The 15698-nt window shown below is 52.5% G+C and overlaps 1 protein-coding gene across 1 annotated transcript in view; it reads left to right on the forward strand.

Moving 5' to 3' along the window:
- NPTX2 (neuronal pentraxin 2) overlaps nt 1-12087 on the forward strand; it is a 12425-nt gene extending 338 nt beyond the window's left edge. Inside the window, exons 2-6 of the mRNA XM_024745268.1 lie at nt 2-425; nt 2030-2246; nt 7471-7715; nt 9445-9624; nt 10661-12087. Of these exons, the coding sequence (XP_024601036.1) occupies nt 2-425; nt 2030-2246; nt 7471-7715; nt 9445-9624; nt 10661-10888 (1294 nt within the window). The 3' untranslated portion in view covers nt 10889-12087. The remainder of the gene's footprint in view (nt 1; nt 426-2029; nt 2247-7470; nt 7716-9444; nt 9625-10660) is intronic.
- Nucleotides 12088-15698: the final 3611 nt, after the last annotated feature.

Genomic DNA, 15698 nt, shown 5'->3' on the forward strand with positions numbered 1-15698 from the left:
TGCTGGCGCTGCTGGCCGCTGGCGTGGCGCTCGCCGTGGCTGCCGGGGCCCAAGACGGCCTGGCGCCCGGCAACCGCTTCGTGTGCACTGCTTTGCCCCCGGAGGCGGCGCGCGCCGGCTGCCCACTGCCCGCGATGCCCATGCAGGGCGGCGCGCTGAGCCCCGAGGAGGAGCTGCGGGCCGCGGTGCTGCAGCTGCGTGAGACCGTCGTGCAGCAGAAGGAGACGCTGGGCTCGCAACGCGAGGCCATTCGCGAGCTCACGGCCAAGCTGGGGCGCTGCGAGGGGCTTGCGGGGGGCAAGGCGCCGGGCCGGGCGGCCTCGGGCAAGGACACCATGGGCGACCTGCCGCGGGACCCTGGCCACGTCGTGGAGCAGCTCAGCCGCTCTCTGCAGACCCTCAAGGACCGCCTGGAGAGCCTCGAGGTAGCAGGGCGAGGGGTCCCTGGGGGAACGTCCCCGAGGCTCAGGGCAGAGGAGGGGCGCATGGTCCTGCCACCAGGTTGTGCGGAACACGGCAGCCCGGACGCGCTCAGAAGCAGGGCGAGCTGGGTTCGGGGTCAGGGGCGTTCTCGGTCCTGCTCTGGAACTTACTTGCTTGGCTCGCATCCCTCCTCCCCACCTCCTTACTGGAAGGGAAGGGTTAAATCGCCCCTCGCGCCAGGACTGCCAGCTGTGCGGCCATTCACTTCCCGAGGTCCGGGCTGGCGAACGCGGATGGCCTCCTCTCTCTCTTTGCAAATCTCCGAGTCTCCCCTAGCAGGACGTGCTCGTGAAGCTTCTGTCGGGTGACGTGAGGCTGCCGCGTGAGGTCAGCAGCCCTGGGCGTCCGGTGTTTCCTTTCATAAATCAAGTTGGGCTGGACGAGAGCAGGAGGAGGTCCGGGGGTCTCGGCGGGAGGCGAGCGCGGGCCAGTCACCGGCCATACTAGACGCGCCTTGGAGGAAACCTGGTTAACTTCAAAGCCACTGTCCCCAAATTGCGCGGATCTAAGGTGCCCTTCCCGATTGCTTTGGGGGAAGGGACCTTATTCCCTTCTCTCTTGGAAGGCGTATGCAGTTTGGAACTTTGAGAGAGAAATGTTCATTTAATTTCTATCTTTACTTTCCACCCTGTTTAAGCAGTGTGGATGTTTCTGTTATACACATTTACCAAAATACTACTTCGCAAAACTAGGTTTCAATTACAGGTGGTAATTATTGCAAAATTACTTGAGAGTTTCCCGTGGCATGATGGCTAAATACAGTATTTCCAGAATCTGTATATCCTTCGATTCATTATGATTAATAACAGCTAACATTTCTGGAACACTAAATATGCGCCAGGCGTATTATCTAATTTTAACCCGTGCGACAACCCCGTGAGGCAGATCCTATAATCTGCATTTAAAATTTGGAGCACTTAGAGAGAGGGGGTAAATAGCTTGCCAAGGACTCATGGCTAGACAGTGGCTGGCTGCCTTCAGAGCCAGCAAAATGGTAGAGGAGTGAAAGAAATAAAAGCAAAGATTTCTGGAATTCAGAGTAGTCACGCTTTAGAGTTCTCATTTTCCAGTAACATCCCTGCAACCCTAGTCACGCACCTTTCTGCCATACTGGAGCTTGGGGGGGTTAGATGAAAGTTCATCAGTTTTGAGGACCATTTGATTAACTCTTTCTCTCTCTTTTAATCCTAGCTGTATTTTGGTCTTTACTTGAGAATGACAGATATTGGTTAAATTTTTGACCTTTTAGTAAAAGAAGAAAAACAGCTTTCTCAGAGGGGAAATGAGATTCCTAAGTTTCAAATATCGCAGCAGAGCAATTCTTGTCTGACTATGAAATCCTTTCCATACCCCCAACCAAAAAAAAAAAAAAAAAAAAAAAAAGCATCAGTGAAATGCTCCCTTTCCAGCCACTGGCACGATTGAATACTCCCACTTTGGAAGCTTCTCCCTGTGTGTAGGGGGGCATTAGAGCTACATCTCACAGTTTCTTTTTAACTGGCCTTAATACTTCTCCCGCTTGCATCCACTCCTCCCCCGCCAAAAGCACCAACTCCGAGTGAACGTGTCCATCACGGCGCTGCCCGGCGACTTTCGGGAGGTGCTCCAGCGGCGGCTGGGGGAGCTGGAGAGGCAGCTGCTGAGCAAGGTGGCTGAGCTGGAGGACGAGAAGTCCCTGCTCCACAACGAGACCTCAGCTCACCGCCAGAAGACCGAGAGCGCCCTGAACTCGCTGCTGCAGAGGGTGACCGAGCTGGAGCGAGGTGAGCGCTTCACCAGTGTCTCTGTGGCCCCTTGGCTGACATCCATCCGGCCCCCCAGCCCACTGTCTTCCTTCTTGGCTGCCTCTTCTTGGCTTGGAAGTGGGGCTCAGAGCAAGGGAGGGCAGGCCGGGAGGGGTCAGCAGCACAGCCCTCTTGGCCATTGACAGATGAGGCCACTCCCAGACCCCTGCCTGCTGACTCTCGGGGCAGTGGCTCTGCTCCCGAGTTTCCCGAGTTTGCTCGGCTCTGAGGCTGCTCTCCCATCACCTCTGAACCTTCAGTCCTGGGTGCAGAAAACCACCTGACTCCTTACCATCCAATCAACAATCCACCTCTCCCTTCTGCCTCTCACTTCTCAGATGAAGTGTTGCTTTTTCAACCTGAGTCATCTCATGGTGCACAGGGTTGGGGTTTCTCCCCCACAGGTGGGCCGACTTGGCCTTGTTGGCACTTGTCAGAGATGGTGGGGATGGAGGGGGCTGATGGCTGATGGGAGTGGCCTGGTTTTCATCACTTGTGCTCCGACCCCCGTTGTCAGCGGTGATTGTGGCAGCACATGGTTCGTGGCTGTTTTTTGTTGTTGTCGTTTTATAGTCTGTATTTAGACTCACTCATAGTCCTTTTATTGCGTGATAAATTATAGGAATATCTGACTTAACAGATGTACTATAGCTCTGAAGATTCTGGAAAGGATTCCTCAGCCAATTGTAATAGCAAAATAGTGTTCATAAACAGGACTAGGTTCTGGTTAGGAAAACATGTCCTGAAATCCAGCTGGGTCAGTTGTGACCAGCCAGGTGGCTTTTCTTTTAGCCAGGTTAGAGACCATTGTACCTGATTGGTTGTACTTATGTAGTCCCAGCAAGAAGTGTTTGTGCTAGCCCAATTTCCTCCTTGCCCAGTTATGGCTGATGAATTCAAACTGGATTGCTAGGTCTCCAAAGAAGAGCTTGTCATTAATGTCTTTCTAGGGTGAGACATTACTGACCGCTTTGCATTTGTATTACTCCCACTACACGATTCCAAACTCGCACAGCATGCGTGAACAGGAAGCAGACAATGAGGGTGACTGATAACAGCCATTTCTGGAATTAACCCTGACCCCAGCCCCACTGGCATCGTCCGTGGAAAAGCAAGACGCTCAGGATCAGCTCGGACAAACAACCTAATCCCTGCCAGGTGGCCATTTCAGTCCCTTCTTACCTAGCCCCTGCAGCAGATTCTGAGTATCTTTCTCTTCTCTGCTCACTTTCTGGTGGGTAAGTTTCTTCCACAGACAGGAAGGGGAGGGATCAAGGGCCCTAGATCATTCAGGTTGCACGGGGTGTGAAGTTTTACGTCTGCTGGTAGTAGATATAAGATTGTAGTCTTTTCAGATACACTAAGCTGACAAGGGCAATTTCTCATGACTCAGTTTTATGAATGGGTAGGTGAATGTCCAATGGCAGGATGTCCACTTACTCTTTCAGCGACGTCGGCTCCGCAGGGCCCGATGGAGTCACCCAAGGGGATGGTGTTTCTGTTTCATTCGATTTAGTTGCTTTTACAGCAGCATCCCAGAAGACACAGGTCTCCTTCATCCCTTTCCTGTTCTCTCCCTCCAGAAAAGTCTGTCCTTCCTTCCTTCCTCTTATTATTACACTTGGATTCTTGAGTTAAAAAAAAAAAGTCCTCTCTGCCTCACCTCCATTGCTGGGTGACCTCAGGAAGCTCATTAGGTCTCAAGAGCCTTCCCCCGAGGCAAAGCAACTGCAGCTCAGGCCTCTGTCACAGGGCAGGAGGAGAGGAAGGCAGCGTCAGGGCCAGGGGAGGGTGGCTCGGGTTCCCTTGCCCAGCCTCGCCCTCATGGGACCTGGAACCTGCAGGATGAGGGAGCAGGGACACTGCAGTTACTCAGTAGCTTGAAGCAGGGTTGGCTGTAGAATGAGGGGAGAGCTTTGCCAGAGACCTTGGTGGCTGTATACCTCACTTGGCATGGCAGCCGCATGGCTACAAGGAGGTGGGTTAGTAGAAGCCCACTGAGTTAGAGCGTGGAGACAGGATTCCTGTTATACCCATTTCATAGACCAGAAAAGTGCTCCAAGGTTCTCAGCCAGATGTGTCCTGTGGGGAGAGGGGACCGGCTGGTGAGCAGCCGCAGTCACATAATCCCGCCCCTCCCCGTTTTGTTCTGTGACTCCAGGGAGGTTGTGAGTTTCACGTGGCTTCCTCTAAGGTTCTTCATCATGGCTTGGGCCACCCAGGAGATGCCGCTTTTTGACTCTCCCTCCCATCCTTAGCCTGTCTGTTCACAGCCAGAAAGCAACAGTCAGGGCTCACCCCAGCCAGTCTGATTCCTGCACCCATGCTCTTTGGTGCTACGGAAAGCCCTCAGAACTCACCTGGCCCAGAGGGGAAGTCCGTGTTCGAACTAGAGCTGGACTGCACAACATAGAGCTGGACTGCACGACATTAAGTCCCCCTGGCTGGCCATTCTTGCAGAGCCCGCAGGCCCTGGCACTGGGCAGCAGCTCAGCCTCTGCTGTCCTCTGCCTTTTGACCCCACCACGAGAATTCTCGAATCCTGTTTGCTCCACCCAGCCGTGGGATGAGTCTTTGAGGAAAATTATCATCTGCTGACCGATTAGCCTTCTGGGCAGTTCTGAGTTTATGTCTGTCATGTAGAGACAAGTGTGAAGGGATCTGTAAACTCCCAGGCCCCAAATATACCATGAGTAGAACATACACTGTGTCCCTTAGAAGCCTCCTGCTTAGCCCAGAGGAGAGAGCCCTCCACCATGTGCAAAGTGGGGGCTTTGTCTGGAGAGAGCCCTCCACCATGTGCAAAGTGGGGGCTCTGGGGTGCTCTGGCCTTCGCCGCGTCATCCCCTGCCTGCTAAGTGCCTGTTCTGCACCAGACGCTGGCCTCTGAGCTCCACATTCTCTATCCTCTGTAACCCCTGCAACAACCCAGTGAGATGGGATCTAGTCAGACGAGGGACTGAGTCAGAGCTAAGCGATGCCTGCATTCACGTGGCTGGCAGATTGCAGAGCTGGGGTTGAGGTTAGTGGTGACCTCCGAGGACCAGAGTCATGAAGGCTGCAGCCTGGAGGGGCATGTGAGCTCCGGCCATGCTGGGCGGGAGGCTCCTCCCGGCCCAGTGGTGTGCATCCAACCCTGTGTGTGCCCCTGCCGCCCAGGTCCCACGGGTGCTCATTTTCTTTATTGTGAGACCTCCTCATCTGTGGCTGCCTCCAGACACAGGTCCGCCGGTGAGGGAGAGCCGAGCTCGGAGTTGAAGTAAACGTTGGAATCCTTGTCTCTTTGGTCTCAAGCCACCCCCCTCTTTAGCTTGTCTGCCACCTGCAGTCTCTGATTTATTGGTCAGGGCTTTTAATTCCTTAATTGGTTTTAACTGAGTTTCCTCTGAACCTCCAAGCTGTTTTATGTAAATAGAGGGCACTGGCTGGCTTTCGAGGTATGGCCACCCCTCGGCTCTCCCAGCTCTGATGAAACCTCTGTTGTCACCGAGCTAACGATATTACTGACACCGAGCCTTATTAAGTCAGCAAGCCTGCCCACCTGCCAGGAGAGAAGCAATTTCTCTCTATTAGATAATCACATCTCGTGAAAACACGAGCGTTTGCAGATTAAGTACGCACAGCTGCGCGTAGCGAGAAGCGGGACTTCCGTTCCTGGTTCCGTCACTCACGGGCTGCGTGACCTGGGGTAAGTCCCGTGGTGCCCCCACTGTGCAGCCTGCCAAATCGGGGAGTTGGGGCTTTCTGGTTCTCTCTCTTAGCTCTGCTTCAGCCTCATGTGGGGCCCGTGCCAGCCTAACCTCTAGCCTGGCCGCATCCTCGGCTTCCCCAGGCAACAGGGTCTTCCCAGCCCTCGCCGGGTGCCCCCCGGCCTTGGGAGGTCAGGATGGATGAGGCAAGACTGCACAACCAGCAGATAGAAGTAAATGCTACGTATGAAGCCCAGATTCTAGTATTCCTATGCTGCCTGTTCCGGAGAGGTTGGAAGGGTGACCCTGGGCCCTGCTGCCTTCCTTTGCAGAAGGTCCTTCGGTCGGTGTGAACCGTGGCACCAAAGAGCTTCTCTCACGTGTTCCTCACTGTGGCAGAAAATGAGTTTGGGGGATCGTGATGGAGAAAGTTCATCCACTCTGGGTCCTGTTCTACAGAGGGGGCAAGAAAGGGACAGATTTAGTCCACCAGTGACATGGGCAGTTTGGTTCCAGGCCGGGAGAGCCTGCCTGTCTTTGACAGAGATGGGGACCATCTGGCCCCTTGTGTGTGTTTAATAAATACTTGTTGAATGAATGAAAGGCATTTAGGTTCCTTCCCTGGCAGCGCCTGGTCCCCAAATAAGAGGGAAGCTTTGGCTGTGACAGCTCCCAGAGTCACCAGTCCCCTGCAAACTCTGAGATCTGTGATAACCGGGCAGGGGCTTGTCTTCTTGCGTGTTTATTTATGATGCTGCCATTAATTTTGAGCTTAAATCAAAACTGAAAATGACTTAGACCTGTTTAAGAGCATCACTAGTTTTCAAAAGGTCTGGGAAGTGCCATTTACATGGGGACGGCCCCAGGCAGGCCTCAAGGGTCAAGACCCTGGCCTGTGGGTAGCCTCTGTGGAGAGGGAGCCTCTGCATTTCCCTGCCTCCCATTGCTTCCAGACTGCAGGAGACAGTCCATCAACTTGGTGTCCTCTTGAGGAGAGCAGGGCAGATCACGAGCAAAGCAATTCACACCAGGGATTTAGTCCAAAAGCCCCTTCTGACTTAAGGTGTGTCGAGTCACGGGTGCCTGGCTCCGTCGCCTCGGGCAGTGGTGATTCTTCTGGGGGAAAAGTGACATGGACTCATTGGGGGACAAGTGTCTTTGGAGCGCCTGGGTTCCTGTAAGATGTCCTGCCTCCAAGCCCTGCAGGCCCCTGACCCAGCCCTGCTGAAGGGGCCGGGATTTCAAGCAAACAGTGGAGGGAACAGGGTTTCTGGCTTAATTTAACCAGAAAGTTAAATCCAGCTTGCCCCTACCCACTTCCTTGAGCTTCCAAGAGTGAGGATATGCCTGTTTCCCACTGGAGCTTCAGCACTGAACAGCAGCCGGTCAGTAGCAGGTGCTCCATTGCTTGGGGGACCCGCTGGTAGGCCGGGCGGGGGTCCAGGTGGGCTGCCGCTCTGGGTTGTGGTTGAGAGGGGGCTCACATGCTGCTGCCCCTCTCTCCCCCGCCCCAGGCAACAGTGCTTTCAAGTCGCCTGATGCCTTCAAAGTGTCCCTCCCGCTCCGCACGAACTACCTGTACGGCAAGGTCAAGAAGACGCTGCCCGAGCTGTACGCCTTCACCATCTGCCTGTGGCTGCGGTCCAGCGCCTCGCCGGGCATCGGCACCCCGTTCTCTTATGCGGTGCCCGGGCAGGCCAACGAGATCGTGCTGATAGAGTGGGGCAACAACCCCATTGAGCTGCTCATCAACGACAAGGTGAGGCCTGCTGGGAAGGCCACCCCCCATCCTCGTGGCCACCGAGGTTGGGATGTTGCAGGGAGCCTGACGTCTGGCCACGGGGCTGTCCTCCTCGCAGTGGGGACAGTTTTGGTCTGACTCAGTCCCACTCTGGGCAGGTGGCTGGGTAGGGGGCCGGGGGCAGGCAGCTGCAGCTTGTGGAGATCCAAGCTGTGAATCCCGCCAGGAAGCCGCAGAGGGTCCAGGCACAGAGGCCACGGAAGGAACAGAATGAGCTGGGTCTCTGCGTGCTAGCTTGAATTGTCACGGACCCTCAGGCCGGTCAGTGAGGGCTGTTCCCCGGGGCTGCACCAATTAGGTGAGGGTGTGTATTTGTGTGTGTGTGTGTGTGTGTGTGTGTGTGTGTGTGTATGAGTGTGTGATATTTCTCATGAGCACATCTTTTAGTGGGGGGGGCTTGAAATATATTTATATACAATAAAATTTACACTTTTTAGTGTATAGTTCAACCAGTTTTAACAAATGCATACAATTATTGTATCCACCACAATTAAAATCTAGAACAGTTTCATCATCCTCCAAATTTCCTCATTCCCCTTTGTAGTCACCTCCTGCTCCTACCGCCGCCCATGGCAACCACCCATCTGCCCCCATCCCTGTAGTCCTGCCTTTTACAGAGTAAATGTCCCCTTTCTGACGGACTGGCTTATTTCGACATTCAGGAACGCGCTCTCCTCAAGAGATCAGCTCTGAGCATCTGCGGGACCCTCCAACAGCCTCACCTAAACTTAAGTCAGGCTCCACGTCACCCGAACTGCATCCTCACACCCTTCCTGCTGGAGCTGAGTGGTGAATGGCTGCACCAGCCCCCTGCCTGCCTGAGCCCCCAGAGCGCTCACCAGGCAATGGCCTCCCACCCTGTCTGTCTTTACTAAACCCGCCCTGGCTGGAACTGAAGTGGGAAATGCTGTGGAATCCACCCTCAGGGCTCTTTCCAGTGGTGACCACATCCTTGAGCTAGGGATTAATTATTCTAAATAAGGCGCTTGGAGGAGGCAAGGCCGAGAGCCTTGTTTTCCTCTGGGGTTTAGGTGTCGTGTAAATAGCCCGCTCCTGGGAGGGAGCCCCAGGTTGCTAGGACACCAGCAGTTATAACACAGTGCTTCACAGGACCTGCCAGGAGACAGCGTGGGTGGGAGAGGCCCTCCCCCCAGCTCCACGTGCATCCCCCCACCCCCCTACACTCACACGTAACTGAAGGTGCTCTGCACAGGAGGACACATACATGCAGATCCCCAAGTGCCACGATGGCACTTGGGACTTCGCCTGCAGAGGGTAGATGCCTGGTCTGTTTTCCAAAGAAATTGGTCTAGTAGAGTCCTGACTTCCCTTTAGATTCTCCAGTGAGGGATGTTCAGGACCAGTATGCGGGGTGGGGAGCCCGTCTGTCACATTTGCTTGGTCTGCACAGAATCCTAGGCCCTTAACTAAGCCCAGGTCCAAGAGTGTCCAGTTGAAAGCAGGTCACCCTGAGGTCAGGGTGTGTACCCAGGCTGCCCCTTTCCCCTTAAGAGTCTGTGACACACGTGGTGTCTCCAGCCCAAGGGTCACTCTGAGCTGGGCAAGGTCAGGCATGTTACCCACAGAGCATAGAAGGGGAGCAGCAGTGGGCCCCGGGTCTCCGTATCCCCAGGTCAGACTCCTGGGAACCCCAAGGGGGCCCTCACCTGCACGTTGCCGCCCACAGGTCGCACAGCTGCCCCTGTTTGTCAGTGACGGCAAGTGGCACCACATCTGTGTCACCTGGACAACGCGGGACGGCATGTGGGAGGCCTTCCAGGATGGGGAGAAGCTGGGCACCGGGGAGAACCTGGCCCCGTGGCACCCCATCAAGCCGGGGGGTGTGCTGATTCTCGGGCAGGAGCAGGTGGGTGCAGGTGGGGTGCCGGGAGGAGCGGCTGGCAGGCCAAGCAGCACACGGCCGGGCCTGCGGGCTGCCCCTCGCCCTGCTCAGCTGTCTGTCTGCCTGCTGGACCTGAACCTGGCCACCGCAGCACCACAACCAGCCTGGATGGCCAGCATCCCTGCCGGCTCAGCCCGTGCTATGCTGTGGCCTAAGGGGCTGAGAGCGCGGATGGGGACACATCCTGCCCTTCCTGGCAGGGACCAAGTTGGTGTGGTGGGTTCAGACAGATTCTAGAATGGAGTCTGTCCGATACAGGTGAGCAGGAGTGACCCTGGAGTCCCAGGGTTAGGTAGCGACCCCGGGCCATCTCTCCAGCTGTTTGGCCTCTGCCGGCCACTGCCTTGACTCCAGATGCTGGGTGCTGGCTGGTATTGGCATCTTCCAGGAGCTGCCAGCTTAGGGTCGCGACCCTGATCCCCAGCAAGGGCACCTGGGGAACAACACCTGTGGGCGAGATGGGGCCAGGCCTCAGAGACTGCACTCAGAAAACTCGCCATCTGGGACAGAGGCCGTCTGCTCTTGGGCAGATGAGAATTCACATTTCAGTCTGTGTTTGGGGTTTCCTGGAAAACATAGAAAATGAGAGAACAGACTTCAGGTCCTCTGGGGGGCTTTGAGTCTGGGCCCTTGGCTCTCCCCGCTCTCCACTACCCTGTTTCTTCTCCCCTGGGAGGGGCTAGGAGTCGGGAGACCCGGGTCCAGTCCTCGCTCTGGGGCCTTGGGCAAGGATCTCTCTGCTTAGTTTCCCCTCCCTAAAATGGGCCAGTTTGAGTCACGCCATTTCCCAGGCCTGACGTGCCCTAAAGCTTTGGAACTGGCAGGAATCAGTGGTCACGGGCTGCGATCTGAGTTGAGGAGTCAGGGAAATGCCCCAGTCCCCATCTCCCTCCCAGGCTGGCATCCCCCCACCTCCCCTGAAGCCGGTCACGCACTGGGACAGGTAGCAGATGTGTCTGCCTGTGAGCCTGCCCCGATGCAGTCTGTTCCTCTTTCCCAGGACACAGTTGGGGGCAGGTTCGATGCCACGCAGGCATTCGTGGGGGAGCTCAGCCAGTTCAACATATGGGACCGCGTCCTTCGTGCACAAGAAATCATCAACATCGCCAACTGCTCCTCGAACATGCCGGGCAACATCATCCCCTGGGTGGACAACAACGTGGACGTGTTTGGAGGGGCTTCGAAGTGGCCGGTGGAGACCTGCGAGGAGCGTCTCCTTGACTTGTAGCCACCTGTTCTGTCCAGGAGGCGGGGGTCGGGCCGTTCCCCTTACTCCCCCGGTGGAACGGTGTATAAACCTCCTGCCATAGTGCGCCCCGACCCCCAAAGCCCGTTCCCAGGGCATCTCTAAGCCTGAGGCGTCTGTCACCAGCTTATTTGTTCCTAACCAAGATTTTGTTGGTTTGGGGGGAGGGGAAAGAAGCCCTGAGCTGCAGGTGGGTGGATTTCTGACTTCTGCTGTGAAGGGACTCTTGTCCTTAAAGCCCTGTTCAGCACCCCTGTAAATGCTAGCGCACCCCAGCCCTGCCCACCCTCTTGGATCCTTGGTGTCTCGTGTGCGCCGTCTGTCCGTCCCCTTCAGAGGCTGTGCATCCATCCCGCTGGAGTGGCCGTGTCCCTCGTGTGTTGAGTACTGCTGTCAACTGAGTACGCAGCACACCACCCCCCGCCGTTCCACCCTCCCCCCAAAAGGGCCTTTCTCTTGATGTTCTTTACTCTGTGAATATTTCCGTCCCAGGAACTCTTGAGTCTACTGAGGAAGGCGGGCTGCCCGGACAATGCCCTGCCTTCTCCAAGGTGGAGGGGGCATCCATGGCTCCAGAGAGGGGGCTGTGAATGGGAACTCAGAACGGAGCAGGGCCATGGCAGCTGTCCCTCCCCCTCTTGTCACCTCTCCCTCTGACCCATGCTTTGGCAGAATCCTGGTTGGGTATGGCTTTGAAAGGTGTCTTTTCTCCACTGGTGCCAAAAGTTCAGTTGCAGCTTTTAAAACCATTCGGTGTGGTTTGGGGAATTTTTTTTTTTTTTTCCCCGACAGAAAAGAGCAGCCGTTAGCTGGCTCGCATTTTTGATGTCTCGCCCCACTGTGAGGAACGTGCTAGTTTCTGTTTTTGTTTTTGTTGTTGTTGTTTGGACATGCTAGTTTTAATTCATGTTGATTCCTGTAAGCATTTGACTGTCTCCAGTATTTCCCCCAGAATGTTTTCAGGAAACGGATGTCATTTGGCTGATGTCTGCTTAGTGACTCCAGGCTGATTAATTTATTGGACAGAGGTAGTAATTTATTTTAAAGATAACATGATTAGTGGGGAAATTTATACAGCTAAATATTATATATTTTATTTTTCATACATGTTTGAAGTGCAAATCTGTGGATATTCCATTTGTAGGAGCAAGTCGACATGCCCATCCTAACACTGTATGCTACAAGAACTCTTCTGATGATGGAATTTTGATTAAAATGCACTGGAAGGTGCCTTGATGTCTGCTTTCTCCTTGTCCAGGGCTGAGGGCAGGGAGGGCTGGTGCTTTGCAAACCCCGGCAGGAGGTTGTCCTCTCTGGTTAGACTGGGCCGAGCCCCAGGGGGTGGCCCCAGGGGAGCTGAGGACACTTGGAGGAGGGTGTGGTACTGGACTGCGCCCTTCCCTCCTCAACTCCAGGCTCCTTCTGGGGATGCCCCGCAGGCTCTTCCCAGCCTCTCTGTCCCCAGCCTGTCCCTGTCATCTCAACTGGGAATCAGGCTTAGCTAGATGACCCTCAGCACCCTGTCCCAGGTGTGACACCTGTTCAGCACCTACTCTGTGTGCTCTGCATTAAAATCTCATTTAATCCTGTTCACGACCCCCGGAAAGAGTTCATCCCAATTCACAGGTGAATACGTGGAACAATTAAACAGTCACTTTGGGATCATACAGCTGACAAAGGGCAGAGCTGGGATCCCAGCCGGCCTGTGGCTCTGAAGGCCCTTCCACCCACCCCCTGCCTCTGACTTTTGGCTCCGAGGGGACCTAGGGCCAATGTGTCCTCCCAGTGCCACCTCTCTGTGTCCACCTGGCCCTGGCAGGTGTGTTGATATTTTCCCCATCTCCACAAATGTCAGGTATGCCTCCTTCACCCCCACTTTCTATTTTTGTATCTTTATTTCAGTAGCTGCAGAGTATCACTCAGTTTGTCCCCTTCCCGAGTGGCAATGTCTAAATTTTTATTCTAAGGGAGCAGAGTCCAGTCTTGGGGCCAAATGACACAAATGTACTATGTGCTTGGTATACTTGATAGGCCAAAATGGAAGCTGTGACTTCTAAAACCAAGATCATGACTGGGTCACTGAGGCTCTTGGAGTCTATTTTCAATGTTGTATGTTATGACTTGGCAGGAACTCAATCATTAGTGTTGGGTTGAACATGAAATTAGGCCAGGTTCCCTGCTTGGGGGGGTCTTTGGAATCCAAAGTGCTGAGGTCAGGTGGAGAGCAGTTTATTTGGAATCTCCTTCATGATGAAGCTACTCAGATCTCCCCCTGAAAGGCACTGAGGAATTACCTTATTTCATACCCACGCCAGACACTGAGCTTACCTTACCTGATTCCCTGGCACTGCTTCTTCCAGGAGCAAAAGCTTGCATAAGGGCTTTGAACCCCTGCTGAGCCAGGTAACTTCCTTCCTGCAACTGGAGAAGCTCTGAACCCAGAACATGGGGCCAAAGTACTTCCTGACCCGATGTGGGAAAGTGAAACATTTCACCTCTCCTTACCACTGCTGCAGGCTGGTCCTCCTATTGGAGGTTTGGCTTTCCTGACATAAAAGCAGAAACAAGGATCAGCCAGGAAATCTTGTGAATTTCTTATGCCTTGAGCCTCGCATCTAAAAGAGACCCAAGGCCTCTGTTTCCCCACCCAAGACCTTACCCTTTGCTAGAGGCTGGAAAACACCTTGATAGTGAACTGGGTGCTCTGACAAGGGTGGGGTAGAGAGTGTCCTGGATGATGGAATATTCTGCTTAGCTGAGGGTTGCCATGGAAACTGTAGCTGGATGATCAATGATGAATGACTTGAAGTGATAAAATGCAACTCAGTCGAAGGCAAACTGGGATGAAGTCTCTGCTGGTGGGGAAGGCAGACCTGGACCCTCTATAGACTTAGGGGACTCCAGCATCAGCTCTCCTTATACGGAAGGCCTTGGGAGAGGTCTTCCTGTTAAACACAGGTATTACCATTCATTCTATTCACTCAACAAGTATTTGGGGCACCTACAATGTGTCAGGCCCTATTCTAGGCTCCAACACAAGAAAATCAATCAATGTAACACACTGCATTAATAAAACAAAGGAAAAAACCTACATGATCATCTCAATAGATACAGAAAAACATTTGATAAAATCCAACACTACTTCATGATAAAAGCATTCAATAAACTAGGAATAGAAGGATACATCTTCAACACGATAAAGGGCATTTATGAAAAACCCACAGCTAACCACATGCTTAATGTTGAAAAATGCTCTCCCTGTAAGACCAGGAACGAGACAAGGACTTTTACTTTATCATTTCTATGTATCATTGTGCTGGAAGTTCTAGCCAAGGAAATTAGGCAAGAAAATGAAATAAAATGAATTTGTAACAAATAAGGAAAACTATTTTTATCTGCAGGTGACATGTTCTTGTATATAAAATCATAATGAAGCCACAAAAAGCTACTACAGTGGTTAAATGAGTTCAGCAAGAATGCAGGACATAAAGTCAATTGACAAAAATCAACTGTGTTTCTGTACATTAGCAATGAGAAATTGAAATGTAAGAAAACAATTCTATTTGCTACAGCAGCAAGCAATTCAAATACTTAGGAATAAATTTAATAAAGGAAATGAAAGATTTGTAAAACTTTCGAAAACTGCAAAACATTGTTGAAAAAAAGTAAAGAAGATCTAAGTAAATGGAAAGATAAACATGCTCATAGATTAGTAGACTTAAAATTGCTAAGATCACTGCTGCGGACTCTTGGCAGAAAAAGAAATTCTTTCAGATATTGAGTCTGATGACACCACCCCCACCCCCGAGGGTATGAAAAAGTTTATTACTCACATAATGAGGCTTCCTGGGGAGATTGGGGTGGCCCCCAAGCAGGTCTGAAAATGGCTTGATAGAGCAGGGAAAGAATACTGGCTTGGGTTTTGTGTGGTGGTCAGAGGGTAGGGCCAGAGTGGTGGTTCCCCCATGTATGGTTTGGACTGCCTACTTGGTACCAAAGGAGAAATAATTTAGGCTTTCTTATCACTTTCCCAGATCGGGGGCACAAGGGGAAGAGGGTGGTGAGGCTTAAAAGCTGTCAGCAGTCAAACATCAAAAACGAGTCAGACCCTTTGTTATAATCCACCTCAAGGTGTTTGATGACTGAAATGTGCCATGCTGCATTTAATTGAACTTAAGTAAGCTATTATGAGGTATATAGCTTGAGGCTGGTAAGGGAGGTGAGAGTTCTGCTGAATGCTGGTTCAAAAGCCCAGAATTGTGTATTTTGAGAAGTGCAATCAGTGTCTTGGTCATTATCAATAATATCTAGAGCTGAAGGAGATAAGGACTATCTTGGTGAGCTCTTGTACTATGGCTTTAGTAAGCAGAGGTATGTGTGATCTTGATTTGTATTTTGAGCATCTGTGAGGCAAGAGATTTCCAGAATTCTTTACCCCAAAATGATCAACTTGGCTCAAGAGTATGTAAAAAGGTGCAGATGGGTCAAGTCTTGGCAAGGGCTTCCAGTGCTAAGGAAAAATATTTGCAATCAGATATTTGATAAGGGACTCGTATCCAGAATATGTAAAGAACTCTTAACAACTCAAAAACAAAAAAGGACATATAATCCAATTTTGAAGTGGACAAAAGATTTGAATAGATATAAAGAAGATATACAAATGACCAATCACACAGGAAAACATTTTCAATATCATTAATCATTAGGGAAATGCAAATTAAAACCACAATGATATACTACTTCACATCCATTAGGAACAGCTATAATTACCCCCACAAAAAGGAAAATAACT

Source organism: Neophocaena asiaeorientalis, unplaced genomic scaffold (assembly GCF_003031525.2).
Source record: "Neophocaena asiaeorientalis asiaeorientalis breed wild unplaced genomic scaffold, Neophocaena_asiaeorientalis_V1.1 scaffold461, whole genome shotgun sequence".
In the NCBI taxonomy this organism is placed as follows: Eukaryota; Metazoa; Chordata; class Mammalia; order Artiodactyla; family Phocoenidae; genus Neophocaena; species Neophocaena asiaeorientalis.